At 34.4% G+C, this 14914-nt stretch overlaps 1 protein-coding gene across 3 annotated transcripts; it reads left to right on the top strand.

The window, feature by feature from the left end:
* The first annotated feature begins 577 nt into the window (after window positions 1-577).
* On the top strand, window positions 578-14382 carry LOC129319349 (sphingosine-1-phosphate lyase). Of its 3 annotated transcripts, none has more exons than XM_054964394.1 (15): window positions 578-963; window positions 1098-1143; window positions 2209-2360; window positions 2517-2576; window positions 8057-8281; window positions 8413-8554; window positions 8735-8785; window positions 8885-8976; window positions 9429-9555; window positions 10485-10500; window positions 12079-12186; window positions 12301-12355; window positions 12438-12602; window positions 12752-12830; window positions 14046-14382. In XM_054964394.1, exons 1-15 carry the CDS (start codon window positions 764-766, stop codon window positions 14166-14168), a joined length of 1641 nt encoding a protein of 546 aa, XP_054820369.1. In that variant the 5' UTR covers window positions 578-763; the 3' UTR covers window positions 14169-14382. The 3 variants fall into 3 exon arrangements, with proteins under 3 accessions (XP_054820369.1, XP_054820370.1, XP_054820371.1); XM_054964395.1 differs by having other exon boundaries at window positions 579-963; window positions 12456-12602; XM_054964396.1 differs by lacking the exons at window positions 578-963; window positions 1098-1143 and adding an exon at window positions 1170-2050.
* The last annotated feature ends 532 nt before the right edge of the window (window positions 14383-14914 follow it).

Genomic DNA, 14914 nt, shown 5'->3' with positions numbered 1-14914 from the left:
ATGTTAGGGAACCTTCATTTTAAATTAAGAAAAAAATTTATATACTTAATATTATATACTTAAAGTAATTATTTTCAATTAAATATGTAAATTTTTATAAATTATTTAATTTATAATAAATTCTGGTTATTAATATTATTAATCTATTAAAATTTACTTGTTTTAATTTGATTTAATAAAAGTATAAAAGTATATAAGATTAATTACATGAACTTTGCTCTTAAATTAATTTTTGAATAATTTTAAATATTTTAGTTATTAAAATAAAAAAATTATAAAAATTATAGAAAGATTAATGCTAAATCCATTCTGTCCATGATATATATAGATAATTAATTTTTTTAAAAAAATGTTAAATTAGATGCTCAAATTATATTTTTATTATTCAAAGTATATTTAAGTAGTTAATTTACCTATTTTTTATATTTATATGATAGTCAACCTGCGAAATTTAAAATTTCAAATTTTTTATTATTTAATATAAGCTAAATCTGTATTTTTAAGGTTAGTGGTGAACAAATTTATTTAAAAATGTTTAAATTTGATAAAAATAAAAATAAGAATAAGAAGCTTCACGTCTGAATGATGCAGAACTCGGACCCGGGTGATGAGTAACCTTGTAGTCGGATCAGCACGGAATATCATCTCTAGACTCTACCCTGATCCATTTCCTTCACGCAGCATTCGCTGAAATCCTCCCTCGCTCCGTTCGTCCGATTTAAAATTTATCGCTATATTCGTTGACTTGCTTCCCTGGAACACAATGGATTTTGGTTTGATTTTATGCCTCGATCTTTTCAGAAATTATGCCAATTCATTCCTATCTCAATACGAACCAATCGTTCTGCTTCTCTCTCCTCTGCTCACTGTCCTTCTCGCCAGCACAATTCGATCGTTTTTTCATCTCGTGCACGATAAAGGACTTAAACCTACTCTTCTGGGGCTACTCATCAACTCAATCAAGTAGCTTGTCTAATTAAATTTTCTCTAATTCAAATTTTACCCATTGCTTTTATTTTAATAATTTAAGAGAATTATATTATAAAGCCAAATGGATATATGCTTAGTCCATATTTGTGATCTATGTGCACCGACAGATTGATCCCTGGTGTGAAGAGTTACATCAATGCCGAAAAACAGAAGGTAATGTGTTTTTTCACAAGCTTTTGACGTTTTGTCTGCATCTGTCCTATTTTCCGTCCCTGAGAGTTAACCAATTCTTACTTTTTCTACATCGTTGCTGGTAAAATGCCATATGGAATGTAAGGAGAAGCCATTGGCTCATCGCTACCAGATTATTTTTCACACAGTTCTTACAATGAGTTTTGATTTTGTACATTGCTTGGCCAGGGGACGTATTCTAGCGAGCGTACTCAATTGCTTGGATAAATAAGCAGTCGCTTTAATTTCCCTACATCTGTCGACGATACCATGCATTGACTTGTGACTAGAGTCTACTCGATATCATCAAGCTTTTAATGCTGAATTACGTTCTACATTAATTTTGTTCTTTGCTGGATTATATTCAACTTGCCACAATAATTTGGTTGAGAGTTAGATTTATCAGAGCAATGATCAGTTCAATTTTCCTGTTTTTGACATCACAAAACTTTTGGGATGACAGAAATTGAATTTTGAAATTTCTCCATCTAAAATGTCAGTGCCCAATCTACTTACTAGTTCAGGTTAGTTTGGTCTACTGCCAAAATCCAAAGATAGCACCGTGCTTGAATGGTAAAGTGACTTAGACATGGCATAAGGTGACACCCTTGCTTATTGAACATGCATGTTTAATCCCTGGCCACTAGCATTTCATATTGTTATGCTTAATGTTTATTTTGGTGTCCTATGTGAACATCAGAACATCTCGATGCTGTGCAAACTTTTATTTAGCCTTGTTCATTGAATTATCTTCTTAAGCATTGTCTTGAATCTCTTGCATGGTATTGTTGTTGAAGAAATGCTTGTGTGCATTTGGTGCTCAAACACCCAATGGTGAAGATATATTTCATGTGTGGATCTTCCGTGCAAAATAAATCATGGTTGTAAGGTGTACATGCACCTGGTGTGCCTTATAATTCTTTCTCATTCTTGTTTCATAAATCACGGTCAGATTACTTTTTACAAGCCCACACTTTGCTTTAACTTTTTTCCCTCTAAGCCCTGGAAGTTAAGTCATTTGTGGATGATCTAATCATTGGGAAACAGGTTGTGGATAAGTTGCAGTATGACCGTAAATCTAAAAGGGAAGGTTGGAGAACAGAGTTACCAAGGGTAGGACTAGGGATGGAAGTTCTGGAGAAAATGAGAGATGAGAAGAGAAATGATGTGATTTGGCAAGGCAGATGCTCTGGTACAGTGTATGTTTCTAATTTTGTTACATTTAATGTCAAGTTCTGCTTATTTAGTTATTTTTTTTGTGGGTTCTTTTTTCCCTATGTTGATTCACTTCCCCTTACTTCTCAGGTTCATCCACCTGACACTTTCTGTTTCATTGCTTTGTTTATTTCTTGCAGCTACATCGGAGGAAGTGAATTTGATGCACACTTTTCTTTGATAAATGAGGCATGCTCAATGTTAGTACACGGCAGAGTTGTCAGTTGACGTTTCTACCAGTGTCTTATTTAAGTTTGCATTTTTAATATGGAATTATTTATGCATAATTCAATGATAATGTGACTAAGTAACTAACAGTGTAATTTGCGCATGGTGTCCAATTTCCTGTCATATGTTTTTGAAGCTGGGGTCATCTTATCATTATGTGTTTTGCTTTTAGACCATTCAGCATCTGATATATCCTGCAAGGCCTGGGGAACTCCCTGATTGCTTAAACTTGAAATATTATGTTGTTAGAGCATGAAAGATTGAGAGAAAGAAGAGAATTTTTACTTTTTACCTTTCCATTTCCTCTTCCCATTAAATTAATTCCAAGCAAAATTCTGTACCTTTCCTTTTTGTTAAAATGTATAGTTAAATTGTGTAAATTTATTTTATTTCTTTAATATATAGATTAATCGGTGGTTAGAGGTTAAGATAACATTTATTACTCTGTATTGATATACTCTTATAAATAACACAGCCAACTCTTGTAAATAGCAATAGTGAAATAATGAAGGATATTTTTTTACCAAATTTGTCATGGTATCAGAGCCTATCTAAGGCTTAGAGTTTTTTGAGATTGGGTTCATTTTTGCATTAGGGTTTAGCTGTCTCTATACATTAGAGTTCCGAACAGTGAAACCTACTATTGCTGAAGACCATTTACCCTACATGTATTAGATCATCACCTTTGCCTGCTGCTAATCGGCTGAACCAAAAGTCTGACCACCGTCTACCAATGCACATGCTGCCTAACTGAATTTGCCCAATATTGTGTTTTCGACGCGTGAGAGCATGTCTGGGCTCCGTTTGGCCCCCGGTCACCATTCTACTCGGAATCTCCTTCTTTCCTTGTTTCAATCATGTCCGATTGCTTATCGATTGACTGGAGCCAACTTTCTAGCTTGGTGTCAATATGTTCGTACCTTTTTAAAGGGTTGAGGGAAGCTTAGTCATTTACTTGGCACTGGTCCTAAGCCAAGAGAACCCAGGTTCGATGCTTGGGATGAAGCAGACTCAATGGTAATGTCTTAGCTGTGGCAATCTATGGCCCTTGAAGTTAGTCGCACGTGTTTGTTTCTGTCCTCAGCTAAGGAGATTTAGGATACGGTGCACCATACTTACTTGAAGGTGAAGGATGCTACACAAATTTATGAGATACAGACCAAGATTTCCACTACCAAGTAGGGCAATAAATCTATCACTAAATACTCTACCCTTATGAAGAGCTTGTGGCAAGAATCAGACCATTATCAGTGTATTACTTTGAAAGATTCTAATGATGTAGCTACCTTTAAACGCTTCATTGAGAAGCAAAGAATTTTTGAGTATCTTGCTGGACTTAATTTAAAATTTGAATTCTATAAGAGTTCAAATTCTTGGTCGGGAAGATATTCCCTCTCTCAGTGAGACCATTGCCGTTGTATTAGCAGAAGAAGGCTGTCAAGGAGTGATGATGGAAACTCCATCTGTGGAAAGCTCTTCCATGATTTTAAGGAATGTTGCTCCTTATTCTGTGGAAAATGAAAAACAAGGAGACTCTTCTAAGAAAGAACCTCTTCGTTGCTCTCATTGCAAGAGGCTGTGGCACACCAAGGAGAAGTGCTAGAAGCTGCATGGTAAGCTTCCAAATATGAAAAAAGGACAAGCTCATGTGGCCATTGATTCTACCAGGGAGAATTCTAGTCAGATTAATTTTAAGGGGGAGATTAAAAAACTAAGATCTATGCTAGAGTCACTTGACAAGGAAACTACTTCTAGTTCTAGTATAGGTATCTGTTCTTTGGGGTTCTCAGGTATCTCCTTTTAGCCTTCATTTGTCTTATTTTTATCTACATTTATTGCCTCAAAACAAGATTTTTTTCACTCTTGGATTTTAGATTTGGGAGCCTCAAGCCATTTGACAAATTCCTCCAAGAATTTCGTATCTTATAATCTATGTCCTAGTACTAGAAAAATCATGTGGGGTGACGAGTCTGTAGCTACTATTGCTAGTCAACGGAATGTCAGATTGAGTGATAGTCTTCTCTTAAAAAATGTCTTGCATGTTCCTAAACTGTTCATAAACCTTATCTCTGTGAAAAAACTTACTGCAGATTTTGATTGTTATGTCCTATTCTCTTCTATCTCTTGTCTTTTTCAGGAGCGAGAGACAAATCAGATGGTTGGACTTGCTGAAGAAAGAGATGAACTTTATTTTTTTGATGAGCCTAGTGAATGTAGTAGGATTCAAAGCTTGATGGCTTCCTCCTCTTCTTAGTCAAAAAGAGTCGAGTCTAGAAAAGACCAAATTTGGCTTCATCATTGTCATTTGGGTCACCCTTTATTTAATATTTTGAAAGCTATGTTTCCTTCTTGGTTTAAAGATGTACCTGCTGAGTCCTTTCATTGTGATGTATGCGAGCTTGCAAAACATAAATGATCTTCATATCTTATAAGTAATAAAAGAACTTCAGTTCCTTTTAGCTTGATTCATAGTGACATTTGGGGTCCCTCTAGTGTCCTTAATGTTAGCGGGTCTCGATGCTTTGTGTCCTTTATTGATGATTGCACTCGTGTAACATAGATTTATTTGCTAAAATAAAAATCTGATGTTAGTATTATTTTTCCCACATTTTATAACATGATTAAGACTCAATTTGGAGTTGGGATACAAAGGTTTATCTTTGACAATGCAAAAGGTTTTTTTAATCAATCATTGTCTATATTTTTTGACACGTGGAATTCTACATGAATCATCCTGTGTTAATACTTCCCAACAAAATGGGGAGATTGAGAGGAAAAATAGTCATCTTCTTAATGTTACCAGAGCCTTATTATTTCAAACTAATGTGCCTGCGCAATATTAGGGAGAAGCTGTTTTAATTGCTACACACATGATTAATAGACTTCTAACCCCAATCCTTGGTTAAAAAAAGTCCTATTGATGTTCTTACCTAATTTTTCCCTAATTTTAATACATCAAGTGGTCTTATGCCTAGAATATTCGGATGTGTAGTCTTTGTTCATGTGCATTCTCAACAAAGGACTAAACTTGATCTTAAAGCTCTTAAATGTATGTTTGTTGGGTATTCCTCTATTCAAAAGGGGTAAAAGTGTTATCATCCTCCTTCTAGGAAGTTTTTTGTCTTTGCTGATATCACTTTTTCCGAATCTAATTCTTATGTCAATACCCCTCTTGAAAGAGAGAGTCCTCTTGATGAGGACAAGGGTCATGATCCTCTTGTCAACAAACTTTCTAGTTCCTTACCTAGTGAGACCTTGAAAGTATCATCAAGTCCTAAATCTACTCGTCCACTATAGGTTTTTCACTTGGAAGAAGAAGAGAATATCACAACTTACACAAGTCCAAACATTTGAAATAGCTCCTGCTCAAACTTCTAAACTCGTGCATGAAAATTGTGAGGTAACTCCTAATCTTCCTGAAAATACTAAAATTCCTTCAAGTTCTCATGATGTTTTTGATAGTCAGGATGTATTTGAAAAAAATTCTAAACAACTTGATTCCGTTCTACCTATTGCTATGAGAAAAGGGACCCGCAATTGTACCAAAAAATCCTTATACCCATGTCTTCGTTTCTTTCCTATAAGAAATTGTCTTGCAGTCATAAAGCTTTCCTTACTAGTCTTTATCCCATCTTGATACCACAATTTGTATCTGAGGCATTAGCAGATGAAAATTGGGTTAAGGCAATAAAAGTTTAGATGGACGCACTTGAGAACAACAATACATGGGATCTCGTTCCATTATGGAAGGGAAAGAAGCTTGTTGGGTGTAAATTGGTCTTCACTTCCAAATACAATTCTGATGGTTTTTTAGACAAATATAAGGCTCGGCTTGTTGCCAAATGATATACTCAAACATATGGGGTTAACTATGAAGAAACTGTTGCTTCTATTGCGAAAATGAATACTTTTCATATTTTGTTATCTTTAGCAGCTCTCTATGATTGGGATTTGCTGCAGTTTGATGTGAAGAATGCATTTTTACATGGTGACTTAAAGGAAGAGATTAATATGGAGATTCCCTCTAGGTTTGATTCTCATCTTCCTCCTGGTACTGTTTTCAAGCTTAAAAAGGCTTTGTACGACTTGAAACAATCACCCAAAATATGGTTTGGTAGGTTTTCAAAGGCCATGGTTGGCATGGGATTCAAACAGATTTAAGGCGATCATACTTTGTTCATCAAACATTCTTCTTCAGGAAGGAAAACATCCTGGCAAGCCAAAGAAAAGTCACAAGGCCAGCAAACCTCCTTCTCCAGAGCCTTTTGTCAATAAGGAATCTTATCAAAAACTTGTTGGGAAATTGATTTATCTAGATCACACTAGGCCAGACATTACCTATGCTGTGAGCGTGGTAAGTCAATTTATACATGATCCTAAAGAACTTCATCTACAAGCGGTTTATCGAATACTTGAGTATTTGAAAGGCACTCCAAGAAAAGGCATTCTATTCAAGAGAGGGAAAAGATTGACTATTGAAGCATATACAGATGCAGATCATGGATGGGATATGGATCATAGAAGGTCTAAATCAGGTTATTATGCGTTTCTTGGCTCAACTCTCATTACTTGGAGAAGTAAGAAGCAGGATGTAGTATCTAGATCTAGTGCTGAAGCTGGGTTTAGAGTTATGGCACTTGGAATTTGTGAGTTGTTGTGGGTAAAGATAATTTTATCAGATTTGATAATCAAATGGGTAGGTCCAATGAGACTTATATTGTGACAAGAAGGTAGCTATCAACATTGCTCATAATCCTATACAACATGATAAGACCAAGCATGTTGAAATTGATCAACACTTTATCAAAGAGAAGTTGAAAAGTGGTCTAATATGTACTCCCTATATACCTTTTGGTAATCAATTGGCAGATATACTCACAAAAAGATTATCAAATGAACATTTTAATACATTAGCATCCACGTTGGGAATAGATGACATCCACTCTCCAACTTGAGGGGGAGTGTTAAAATGTGTAGTCAAATTGTGCAAATTTATTTTATTTTTTTAATAGATAGATTAGGTGGTGGTTAGAAGTTAAGATAAAATTTATTACTCTATGTTGATATAGTCTTGTAAATATCATAGTCAGCTCTTATAAATAGCAATAGTGAAATAATGGAGTATTTTTTCACCAAATTTGTCACTTTTCCTCTCCCTACCCCCTTAAAAACATTTCCATTATATTGCATTTAACCTTATTACTTTGACCATAACATTGTTATTAAAATCAGATTTCGGGCTAGTCCTAATTCTGCACACTTTTTAGATTCATGGGATCATTCAAAGGATAGCTTTTGTTAACAATTTCATAGGTGGTGTTGAGGCATGGACATAATTGGCAGTGTAGGAAGTCTTACATGCATTTGTGGCAATGTTTAAAGTAACTCCATATTATGATTTTGCTGTAGATTCTTTATGTCTAATGAAAATTTTATTTTGATTATATTTCAGGTTTGCACATACCAATCCCTTGCATTTGGATGTATTTCAAAGTGTTGCACACTTTGAGGCAGAAGTGGTTGCAATGACCGCTGCACTTCTTGGAGGCAAAGAAAAGAGTTCAGGGGGACAAATTTGTGGAAATATGACATCGGGAGGGACTGAAAGTATATTATTAGCTGTCAAATCATCACGCGACTATATGAAGTTTAAAAAAGGAATTACAATACCTGAAATGTATGTCATCGGTGAATCACTATAACATATTTGGCAGTTTGTCAATTATTCAAAATATATGTTCATGAAAGTTTCTTTCTGTTTGTCAATTATTCAAAATATATGTTCATGAAAGTTTCTTTCTGTTGTAGGATAATACCTGAGTCTGCACACTCAGCATATGACAAAGCTGCTCAATATTTTAACATCAAACTCTGGCGCATCCCTGTTAACAAAAGATTTCAGGCAGATCCAAAAGCAATTCGACATCATATTAACAAAAATACCATCTTGGTATTAAGTTACTTGATTACATACAGTCACTTTTCTGTTGATTTCATATGCATGCTTTGGAGTTATGGCTTTTTTATTAAAATTTAAAATTGTATGAAGTGGCACAGGTTTGGTGTTTAAGAAAGCTCCTGACAACTCAATTTTCTTGTGCTTAAGCCTAAAACTTTCTTTTACTTTCAGATTGTTGGTTCTGCCCCTGGATTTCCTCATGGAATAATTGACCCCATTGAAGTAAGTTTTTTGTTTTTCTTTTAATGCTGAAAACGTATTTTAAATTCAAATTGCTTGATCAGGTATATAATACGGTAAATGTACCCCTTTCTTCTATAGGAACTTGGTAACCTGGCATCAAGCTTCGGAATTTGCTTTCATGTTGACCTCTGTCTTGGTGGCTTTGTATTACCTTTTGCTCGCAAGCTTGGGTATGGTCAATAATCCAGCATAAGTTTTGTGCCTTAGTTATTCATCTAAATGCTATTGTCGTCATGTTATGTGTTTCTTTGGCTTCATTTTTTATATGGGGGAAATCATATTAGGTCCTTCTTTTTTCATATTTAAATTCTGACATTTGAACCTAATTCTTCAGTTACATATAAAACTGGATCTTTAGTGAAGCCTCTGCCTGCAAAGGATTGAGTTAATATTTTTCTTCTTTGAAGAAGTTCTTGATTTTGCTGGCCGGTTCTGCTGGCTGATAGACTCTAATAATTTAAATGTTTTAAGAGCAATTTTATAAATCTGAAACACTTTGATGCAAACCAACTCTTACTTTCTAACATTTAAGCATGAAGAGTCATGACATCTGAATCCTCCCCCACCCACCACCCTTCTTTAAAAAGAGGCGTGGCTTTATATGGTTATTTTTTTTTCCTAGGTACTCCATTCCACCTTTTGACTTTTCTGTTAAAGGAGTTTCTTCAATATCAGTGGACGTGCATAAATATGGTTTAGCTCCTAAAGGAACGAGTATAGTACTATACAGGAACCACGACATCAGAAAGGTAACTAATTGATTTGCTGAAGAATGTAAAAGCAATTCAGAGATGGAGTATGTTGAAGCAAGCCACTGAAAATGTGCACTTTTCTTTTCTTTCTTTCTTTTCCTTTTATTTCTTTTTTTTTTAAGGGAAAAAAACTTCTTAAGGCAATTTTTAACATTGGACTGGTTTCACACGAAGCTGTAAACAACCTGAGTTAATTATTAAAAATAATAATATGTAACTAATGTCATTTTGTTCCTTGTCAGTATATAGGTGTATTTTCAACTTGGAAAACCCCAGAATGAGTTGTGATTACTATAGGTTTCCCATTCTAGAAATAGCAGGATGAATCAATGGAGCCAACATGCAATTTCAGTAGTCTGATAGTATCATATTCATAGTCATTCATCTCTTCTGAAAGAAATCATGAAGAGGTGTTGGAAAAGCATCATTTTTCATGCTCTTTTGCTAGCTAAACTGTACATAGGAGATATAAGAGGAAAAGAAGAATTGGGCAAATCCTCACATTCTGTTTCTTCATACATCATAGTTTCACATGGCTATTTGCGATAGTAATCTTTTCATAGAAGGGCTGAATCCTGACTTACTCATTTTTCTAGAAATAGCTAGGTATACTGATTGACTTTTATCTAAAAACAAAATAATGACCCTTGTAAACTATTTGGAACTCTGGCTAGGAGAATCCCTAAACAGATAATCTCTAACTGCCTTGCAAGAGAAAGCAATTAAATTGAAAATAATGTCTGGGTGGGAAATAGTAACAAATATTGCTATTATTATCCACATCCCTTTTGTGCGCCATTCCGTCCCCATTCCTTTCTTTCTATTTGGATTTATTTCACTGCAATATGCTGTCATGGCAAATTGGTTGGTGCCTTGTGTGAAGCTGATCATTAATATACTGCATTTTGGGCTTCTGGACTCAACAGCATCAATTTGTTGCTGGTAAGTTTACAATTCTCATTATTCTATTGCTTCTTTGGTTTACAATGCGTAAAAGTTTATGTAGTTGTATGCTGTTTGTGTGAGTGTGTGTGTGTGTGTGTGTGTGTGTGTGTGTGTGTGATACAATAATTTAATAAAGGTCCATGCTTGTTTGTCAGTACTAATAAAGGTCCAGTATTTAATTTATTACTACTGATCTTATCTCTTATTTGATATCTCTGATTATGTGGGATTAGTGTTTCTTATCTTGCTTTTATTAATATCTTTGACTTATCCCAACAATTTCATACTTGAGTAGCTGATGGAGACTTGGTATTAAGAGATACCAAGTCTCATATTGAGTAGTATGAGATGCTCAATGGAATATTTAAGTCGGTTGATTCTTTCATCTCAATAGCTAGCTTTTGTCATGCAGTTGTTAGGATGCCTAACTTCCACCCAAGAGACCTAGTTTCAATCCCCGGCAATAGAACCCTACCCAAAAGCTAGTTGGTGAGAGAACCAACGCACTCAAATTCCCATTAAGTATTCCATACTGCTCAATGTAAGATTTGGTATCCCATACTACCAAGTCTTTATCAGTGGCAAGCTTGTTGCTACCTCTTTCACTTTACATTCTAGTAGCAAATGGTTCCAGAATGACAAGAAAGGTATTGCTTACTAGGTTTTCTCATGGCATTAGAGCATTCGTGCTCTATTCGCCCCAGAAAAATGGTGTCATTGTACTATTTGCCACAATAGGCACACTACATGGTAGCACATGGTGCATCACCTTTGTGCCATTTTGAGGGGTGCCTAAAATGTTGACCAAATTGAGAGCTGGCACACCTCTAACGGTGGGAAATCTACCCAAATCCTTTCCCCAAATGATTAGTAGGCACAAACTCAGTGAAAGCAATTATCTATGGTAGTCATAGAGTGTCCTTATGTCGATACATCAGAGAAGCCAAGAGAAATATTTCATTTGTGAGGCCGAACAACCATTGACAGATGATCCCAACTATGAAAAGTGGATAGACGATCCCAATTACAATAATGTTCCTAGAAGTTAAAATATTTGCAACCCAGTCAATAATTTTTTTTAAAAAAGGGGGGGAACATAACTTTGGTCCTTGCACTTTACTCGCATTGTGTTATAGGTCCTTGTACTTTTTTTAGTGTTCTAAGTCCCTCTACACTTTTGTTTTTTGGTGTTTTAAATGTTTAAATGAACAAAGTGTAGGGACCTTAGAGAAACCTAAAACACCAAAAAACAAAAGTGTGGAGATTTATAACACCCAAAAAAAAGTGCAGGAACCTATAACAAAACGCAAGCAAAGTATAAAGACCCAAAATTATGTTTTTCCAAAAAAAAAACCTTTTAATAGAAATTAGTGCTAGATAGAGATTGCACTGTGTGGAGAGAAAGTTTGTTTTTCAGCAACAGAGCTAATAATAATGAAGCAAATTCTTGTGGTAATTGGGTTTCAAATCCACTTTCTGTATTGGTGGTGCCCTTGTGCCTGTCTGGCCTTTGCCTTATCATGCATATATGTTGCAGTTTTCTTTTTTGCTTTCTCATTTATGTTGATTTTGCAGTTACTGAGTGGTCTGGTGGGTTGTATGTTTCTCCAACCATGGCTGGAAGCAGGCCTGGAGGTCTTATTGCTGGAGCTTGGGCAGCAATGATGTCCTTAGGAGAAGAAGGTGACAGTCCACGAACTCTGTAGCGTTTGGGGCGAGAATTTACTTGCTCCTTTTACTGCATGTGACACCTAATGCGTGGTTGATGGTCAATTATTGGGCCATTTCATTCTACAGGTTACCTGGAGAATACAAAAGCAATTATGGATGTTTCGAAAAGAATACAGGAAGGGTATGCATACTCTCTCTCTCTCTCTCTCTCTCTCTCTCTCTCTGTGTGGTTATGTTGCAGCTTTCATGAAGTTTGATTGCAGTGTTTCCGGTGTGTGCAGCATAGGTGAGATTCCAGAATTATTCATCGTTGGAAGACCGGATATGACAATTGTGGCTTTTGGATCTGACGTTCTAGACATATTTGAAGTCAATGATATCATGTCATCCAGAGGGTGGCACTTGAATGCATTGCAGAGACCAAACAGGTCGGGGTTTGATCCATGCAACACTACTGTAATCTGGGATATTTATTTTGGAAATTTGTTGACCTTCTAGTTTAAGTATTACTTGTTGGATTGTGGCTCTCACTTCAAAGAAACTAAAATTGCTTTCTTTTTCTTTGTTCTTGAATCAGCATTCATATCTGTGTGACACTGCAGCATTTGGCGGTTGTTGAAGACTTCCTCAGGGACTTGAAGGACTCTGTGATGACCGTAAGTTTTTTTTTACTTGGTGTGGATATTTAGGTTTGATTAAATATTTCGCGAGAGCAGGGATGTTGGCGTGCATGTCAAATGCATTACTCAAATTAATACAAGGTTAACAACACAAGTTAGTACCAACCATACAGACGCACTGGAAAAAAACAGATACAAGCACAGCACACATATAATCCGTGGTATGAACGGTACAACTGAATTGTCAAACTGGAACAAAGGAACCATTCTCCATAAATAGCAAATTCACTTCTATCGCCAAAGTGGTATCCTCCTCTTGAACTTGGAACTGTAGTCATGATAACCAACAGTCCAAGAGTTGGGGGTAGTTTGTGGATCACTTTATTTTTATGTGATTTTGACCGTGTCACTGCAAACAAAATTATAATCGAACTAAAATGCTCTCAGCTCTTTAAATTTAGTATCTTAAATGCTTAGGCTCCGTCTTCTCCTGTGTAATGAAAAATAAGGTGTTTAATATCTATTGCATTATTGTTATCATTAATCATAATTTTTTCTCACCTCATGCTCAGCATATAAATGTTACTTTTTTCTTCAAAATTAATTTTTTATTTTCTTTTTTTATTTTGTTTATCAAATGAAATGTATTCTTATTAGTACTCTCTCCGGTCCTTATTATATAATATTTTTTTAAAGGATTCTTTGGTCTTTAATATAAGGTATATGTAGGGTTATTTATTACTCCATCCATTCAAAAATGTAACGCTATTTTGAGAAGTTAAATATTCAAAAATTTAAAGCATTTTTAGTCTTTTGAGATGTAATTATTATTTTTTTTTCAAAAGTGCCCCTATTAATGAATGACTTTATATTTATTGTAGGGTGTTTAATAGAAGTAAATGTAATTCTATGACTCATCATATACTATATATATCTCTCTCTCTATTTTTAATAGGTAAAGTTGGTATTTTTTTTTTAAACATACTTAATGAGTTAACTGTTATTTATTGATTTCAATGAAGCAGTTGAAAGCATCTTATGATAAAAGGAGTTTTTTTTTTTTTGCCACATTATTATTAGTATTATTATTACTATTGTTATTTAATTCATATTTTAATTCAATTAGTTCATGTATTGCTTTTTTTACCGCAGGAGGGTCAAAAATAGTAGTGTATACTGTTTGATATGATGCTACTTTCTTGAGTTATCTTTTGCTGTTTGCCTATTAATTTAGTGTTTGGCTAAATTTAGGTAAAAGAAAATCCTGGTCCAGTAAGTGGAGGGTTAGCACCTATATATGGTGCGGCAGGCAAGATTCCTGATAGAGGTATGGTACAGGAATTGCTGGTAGATATCATGGACGGTACTTGTTAGTTGCAAATGTGCCTAAAACTTTGATTCGGTTCTGTTTCCATTTCATAGTTGCGCCAGAATTTTCTGCCACCTGCAAAGAATGTAGACCATTACAATACTATCTGTTAAATCTTCTAAAATTAATTTAAACAAGTTTTTTCATACATTGTACCAAGTTTAATGAATAGTAACAGAATTTATAGTTTGATTTAAATTGTTGTACATATGGATGCCATATATGATATATCATGTAAGCGAATTATGAGAAATGAGCGTGAGAGACAGATATGAGTAGTGTAGCTTATTATACATTTTATGGATATATCGATATTCATATTAATTTCATCGCTACATTGATATAAAAATATAAAATTTGCATTGTTTATAAATTTTTTCGTTTTAAAATTTTATATCATACAAAAAAGTATAATTAAAATGAGAATAAATATTAAAAAGTTATTTCTTTTGAGTTATTATTCATATAATCAAAAGCCATTGACAATTCAGTTTTTAAAATTTTGTTCAGTATATGAAAAAAAATATCTAAATTTATATAGTAAAACTTAAGTTAAAAATAAAATCATTTTTTAATTTGCCCTTCTTTAAAAGCCAACTTTTTTTTATAGGCTTACTAGTTATTGCTGCGAGTATGTTTAGAATTGAATAGGATAAGGTAAGATGATTTAAAATGATATCCTAATCTTTAAAAGGAAAAAAAATAATTTTTCATCTCAATTTTTAAATTAATTTTCATGTCTCAATGTTCA

This window comes from Prosopis cineraria, unplaced genomic scaffold (genome assembly GCF_029017545.1).
Source record: "Prosopis cineraria cultivar Desert tree isolate PC_DT_omini unplaced genomic scaffold, ASM2901754v1 PC9, whole genome shotgun sequence".
In the NCBI taxonomy this organism is placed as follows: Eukaryota; Viridiplantae; Streptophyta; class Magnoliopsida; order Fabales; family Fabaceae; genus Prosopis; species Prosopis cineraria.
The sequence above is the reverse complement of the archived record's forward strand: the minus strand, read 5'-3'. Positions and strand labels throughout refer to the sequence as shown.

Bases quoted from the DNA above. Each gene is read 5' to 3' on its own strand.
- LOC129319349 (XM_054964394.1), top strand. From the start codon at position 764: ATGGATTTTGGTTTGATTTTATGCCTCGATCTTTTCAGAAATTATGCC. The intron at 964-1,097 runs GTAGCTTGTCTA...GTGCACCGACAG, and splicing joins CTACTCATCAACTCAATCAA to ATTGATCCCTGGTGTGAAGA. The intron at 12,187-12,300 runs GTGACAGTCCAC...TTCATTCTACAG, and splicing joins GATGTCCTTAGGAGAAGAAG to GTTACCTGGAGAATACAAAA.